We start from the raw sequence: 6000 nt of genomic DNA, 5'->3' as shown, positions 1-6000 counted from the left end.
TAACATTAAAAAAACACATTCAAACTTTGATAACCTGACATATTTTGTAAAACAGACATGGTAATTAGGGGGTGTGGTCACAAAAATTCACCACACTCGGTGCAGCAAAACTTTTTGTCCCTCTTTTTATTTCCAAAATGTTGGAAGGTATGTTAATTGTAACTCCACTAACAGCTGAGCATGGGAAATGGCTCAAACAAGAGTGTTCTGCCCTCGCCCCCCACACAGCTTACTGACAAATCTGAGCATAAAGTCCATATTTAATTGTGTTTATTATGTGACTCTTTTGATCAAGTTCATGATGCGCTCCCCAGAGGGTTAATCTCTAATCAGTCCCTTCTCCCTAGCAACAGCAGCAGCAACAGCCTGTGAGCGTGATTGTCTCATACGCATGCGCGGAGCGGGGCGGACACCAGAGAGCGGCAATACAGGGGGAGGAAAAGATGGCGGATGGAAGTGGCAAGCTGAAGGAACTGCGGGAACAGATGGGTAAGATCATGCAGAAGTGGAACAAATTATATTTGGATGTATTGTGCAGAGGAATTCATATAGTGCGGTTCAGTGTCGGACTGGCTTCTAAGAAAAGTGACAGGAAGTAGGGCCGATTTATAAGGGAGGGGGAAGTGAGTGACATAGAACGACGTGGCCTGTTATGGAGAAAACTACTGTATGGGCTACTGCTTAGGGACCTTGAGGACGTGGTTGAGGCGAGGGACTGTGAAGAGAACGCTGTAGCACTCTCAGTGGAATGTGTGCCCCCCGTGCTGATGGTACAGTCTGTTGTGCCTTATGACACGAGCACCCTAGAACTCGGGGACTCTGATTTGCTGCGTCGTCTCTCTTGCTCTGCACCAAAGTTTCCTGTGTTAAATATTGGCTTTCCCCTTAGCATTATCCTCTCTAAATCGGATCCCCCCACGTCACAACAAATATGTTATAGTACATTGACTGCCTGCCTTCTCTGCCAGCTCTGGTGTGTTCTAGTTCAGCAGTAGCTTGGGGGGCCGCAGGTAGAAAACGTCCATATTGGTGACAGTAGGCTTAGTAAGAACGTGTAAAATATGGAGAGCAAAGTTTCAGTAATGCAAGAGGCAAATGTGGGAAATTCATGACAGGAAGTTGCCATTTTCTTCCAGGGTAAAAAAAAGCTTTGTTCAAAGTTGTCGGTATTCAGAGGGAGTTCTTTAGGGTCAGGGCACACGCTCGGATTCGGGGAGATTAGTCACTCGTCGGCAAATCTCCTCTTCTTCGGGGCGACTAATCTCCCCAAACTGCCTCCTGCCGGCTAGAATGTAAATCGCCGGCGGGATGGCACTCGGAGTTGTTTTCCGAAGTTGCCTCACGAGGAAACTTCGGGCGACTTCGGAAAACGAAGCGTTCCGAGTGCTATCCCGCCGGGGATTTACATTCTAGCCGGCGGGAGGCAGTTCGGGGAGATTAGTCGCCCTGAAGAAGAGGAGATTTGTCGCTGGGCGACTAATCTTCCCGATTCTGAGCGTGTGCCCTGACCCTTAGGACAAGGCTAGACGTGGCGTTTTTAAAAAAGAAATGTCGGCGGTAAATACGCCACTGAAACCACACACGACCGTCAACATGCGCTTTTCAGCGCGTAGGTTTTTTTATTCCCAACATGCACTTCTCATTGAGAATTTGGACACAATACGCTGCGTATTGACGCAAAGTGTGGTTTCAAACGTGCTGATCCCATAGAGTCTATTGATTCGGTAGTTTCTTGACGTATTGGCGTTTTTGCTGAAAAACGCCAATACTGGCGTCCTGTGGAGGATTTCGGCTTGCAAGCGCCCTGTGTGAATTGCCATAGTGCGTTTTCCATTAGTTTCAGTGGTAGTGCAGTTAATGCGTATTTACACCTGGCGGAGCTTTTTTAAAAACGCCACGTCTGGCCTTGCCCGTAGGGCTATGAAATGGTGCAAATGCACACGTTGTTTCCTCGATAAAAAAAAACACGCCTTTTTTGTTTAATACAGTGCTCACTTTAATGATGAAACAAAATGTCTAAATATTCATTGGCAAAGGTATTTGTAATGGTCCAACCCTGCAGCTATATATTTTTGCACTAGGGGGAGGGGTGGGGGTGCATCTTGCTTCCACTCAAGGATTACAGTCAGGGAGATGATACACATACTGTTTCAGACACTACCTACTCTATCCACCTAAGGACACTATTTGCACAATGTTAACCAGTTAGTGTTTCTTAGAAATGAGGATTTTTGTCAGTCCATATTTTCACTTTTAGATCAAGGGTTTATAAGGTCTGTTTATCATCACGGCACATTTGTTAAAGGAGACATTTTGTGTAAAAAATAAGACTGTCCCAGTGCGTTATACTCATTTAGATATAGAAGAATTGTGCTTTATAAAGTAGTGTTTCAGGCTGATTTATTGAATATTTCTGCAAAAACCCTAATAATCCCTCCCTTCCACTTCCTGCTCCCTGAATTCCCAGGCTGTGCAGGGGAGCAGGCGGCACTCAGCTCACTGTACTGTAGGACAGGAACCAATCAGCAGCTAGCAGGACCTGATGGGGAACTGAAGCCTTTCTGTGCTTGTGTGACTGCTGGGCTGTGATTGGCTGTCCTCCTCCTACTGTGCTTCTGGAAGGGAATGTTAGGACACACCCACCCCTCGTTAGAAGCACAGACGGACACCAGAGAACATCTATAGGGATCTCCAATAAAGGGGCTATTTTTAAAGATAATGTTAATTTTTGGCACCATGTAAAATCAACACCATATATTACTTATAATTGCCTACAAAATTAGGGTTTTTTTCATTTATCCTATACGTCTCCTTTAATGTAAAAGGCAGATTTGTTGCTTACCATTGTACAAATGCATTTATAGCTATCTATATACATGAAGTGCTTTAGTCAGTGCTGAGCTATTCAACAGAATCATTTTAAGGGTTTCAGTTCCCCCAAATTTTGAGAATGCTGACCTGTTTATAAAAGTTACATATCATGCAGGCTGTTCCACTTATGAGAGCTCCAGCAGGGTGGTGCAGAGGATGCTGGGGCACGAGGAGAGTATGGCATCTCTGGGAAGAAAAGTACCCTGTGCCAAGCTTTGTATAAGCAAGTAGAATCACTGGGAGGCCAAGTTGTTCCCTTAAGGCAGAGTTTGGCAGCATTTTCTCAGCTTGAACTGTAGATAGGATTGCTCACAAGTACAATTTAGGATGGGGTAGAGATTTGTACCTGTGTTCAGAACTGTAATCAAGGTGCCTTGCATTCTTGTAAGCGACAGTGAAATCTAAATTATGCAAATACTATAAGTTCTATACTTAAAGGGGACCTGTCACCCAGACATAAAAAGCTGTATAATTAAACATGAAACCCAAATTCTGTATTTTCTAAAAAAAACTCCATAGTTCCATAACTGTCATCTGTCAGCATGAAGGGTGGTAGTGTCCTAACGGCCCCTGCCAAAAGCACAGTAGGAGGGAGCAGCCAATCACAGCCCTGCAGTCACACAAACAAATACAAGCTCCAGTTCCCTATCAGGTCCTGCTAGCTGCTGTTAGGTTTCTATCCTACAGTGCATTGAGCTGAGTGCCGCCGGCTCCCCTGCACAACCTGGGAATTCAGGGAGCAGGAAGTGGAAGAGAAGGGAGGGATTATTAGGGTTTTTGCAGAAATATTCAATAAATCAGCCTGAAACACTACTTTTTAAGCACAATTCTATATCTAAATGAGTATAATACACGGGTACGTCTTAATTTTTAAACAAAATGTCTCCTTTAAATATCCTTTTTTGCAGGGAGTAAATGTCTCCTTTAAATATACTTTTCTGCAGGGAGTATCATTTGACTAGAATGAAGTGACACAGCACTTACAGCCATTAGCACAAATAATTGACCTGGCTCCCAGTTGAAAGATATCCTCTCACTGTCTTCACTTTGTGTTCCATCCAGTCTTGCTCCACCTCAATCACTAATCCTTATTGTAGTTTGTGTCTTAACCTTGCTTCCCATCTGTCAGCTTTAATACTCTAATTATGACAGAATAATCCCTTTGTATCTGTCTTCATACGTGCTTTGTCTCTAAATTTATGACACGAGGAAAGATCTATGTTTCCCCTTATCCACAATGATATTTTTAACTCATCCAGCAACTCCAGCTAATGGCATTATCGCATTATTATCTTTTTTTCTCAGGGCAGTGTCACACGGGAAGATTTGTCGCCAGCGACTTTTTAGACGCACCCGAGGACAACAAATCTCTGAAAATGCCTTTCCATTGCCGGTATTTGAAATCGCTGGTGGTATGCCCAACTGATCGCTAAATTGCCTGAAGATGCCTCCAGAGAAAACTTTGGGCAATTTAGCGATCAGTTGAACATACCGTTAGCGATTCCTATTCCCAGCAATGGAGAGGCATTTTTGGGAGTTTTGTTGCCTGCAGCGTCTAAAAAAATTGCAGACTACATATCTTCCCGTGGGCCACTGCCCTTATACAGCTCTACAGAGTCTGCCCAGAAATGAGCGCAGAATTACAGCTGAATAAAAAAGTTTGGGCACCCTGGCCAAATTACACAATAGTTACAGCTAGCAAAGCTCTACTGTGGGAAATCAGTGCCATAAAAAATTTTTTATTAAAAATTTTATTATTTCATTAATTTCATTTTATTTTAGGGATACACCTTAATTGCACTCATCTGTTGTCCACAAGGTGTAGTAGTCGAGTAAAGTACATGGTTATGCCTTCCTCTAGCAGGCCACCACTTAAATGGTGAATGTAAGTTAAATATGCCAGTGTGCTGTTCTTATACATTTTTCAAACAGGGGCTTGCTAAAGAACATGCACCTAACAATCTGTAGAAAATAAGTAGAAAATAACTGAATTGAGAAAGCCAATTGGATGACTGCTGAAACTTCTTCAAGAAAGTAAAAAACAGAACACAGCAAGTCCAGTTGATTTGACTTATTTCTAAAGCTATAGAAAATAATATTTTGATATCACTACTGGAAGTTGAATGCAGAAGACTACTTTGAGTTCCCCATGGGGATTTTTCTTTAAATAAAAGGGCCTTTGTACAGATATATTTTTCTTGGTGTTTTTCCTGCAATAGAATAAAATGGTCTTTTGTGTTTTTAGATTGCCCCTTAAATCAGCTCTTGCTATTGTTTATAAAAACGTTACTACCCCATTACTGAGTTAAAAATGTTGTGTTTTAAATCCTGCATTTTTTGTTAAAAAAAAAAAAACAAAGTTAAAATGTCAGTTAAAGCAGACTCACATTTTGCATAAAGTAATAGTTCTATCCCTTGTCTGTGACAAGGCTAAATCTAGTATGGCAAAATAGAGCAGATAATGAGGATGCTGAATAAGTGTGTTCCCCTCAAGGTCAGAAATGGCCAATCTGCAAAATTGCTGCTCTTGATACATGACACAAGGTAAAAGAGTAAACTGATGGAGATAAGACAATTGCAGTCAGAACATTTCCAGGTTTCTTCAGCACCAAGCCACGTGACCCATATTGTGTCAACTATTTATATATATATATATATACATATATATATATACACACATATATATATATATATATATATTTTTTTTTTTATCGTTTATTGGACCGAAAAACGCTGATATCCCACAAAGTATTAAGGGTTTTGCTTTGCCGAATGTACCGGTGTGTGGCAAGGAGACTTGGTACCCCATACATGTAGTAGCTGCCTGTGGGAGGAGTATGCTGCCAGCGGGCCTGAGAGTTGCACGAGTGTACTTGGGGTTACCATGGGAACCGCTTGCAGAAGGCCAGCATGTGGAGGCTTCTGTTTGATTAATGGCAGTGAATGAACAGTGAGGACAGGTGGATCGGCCTGTACATTAGTCCGGAACCTGGTTGATGGGCTATAAGGGCAGAATCAACTTGCGGCTGAGTGCAACTCGTATGAGTGTGTAGAGTTGCGGTTCTGCTCATTTATTTTATGAATGTTTTTACTGGGGATGATCACACTCTGCTTTTATTTGCCTTTTGG

At 42.3% G+C, this 6000-nt stretch overlaps 1 protein-coding gene across 1 annotated transcript in view; it reads left to right on the top strand.

The window, feature by feature from the left end:
• The first annotated feature begins 376 nt into the window (after positions 1-376).
• LOC108700556 (ensconsin) overlaps positions 377-6000 on the top strand; it is a 55305-nt gene continuing 49681 nt past the window's right edge. Inside the window, 2 exon segments of the mRNA XM_041575129.1 lie at positions 377-435; positions 437-489. Of these exon segments, the coding sequence (XP_041431063.1) occupies positions 392-435; positions 437-489 (97 nt within the window). The 5' untranslated portion in view covers positions 377-391.

This window comes from Xenopus laevis, chromosome 8S, assembly GCF_017654675.1.
Source record: "Xenopus laevis strain J_2021 chromosome 8S, Xenopus_laevis_v10.1, whole genome shotgun sequence".
NCBI lineage: Eukaryota > Metazoa > Chordata > Amphibia > Anura > Pipidae > Xenopus > Xenopus laevis.
The sequence above is the reverse complement of the archived record's forward strand: the minus strand, read 5'-3'. Positions and strand labels throughout refer to the sequence as shown.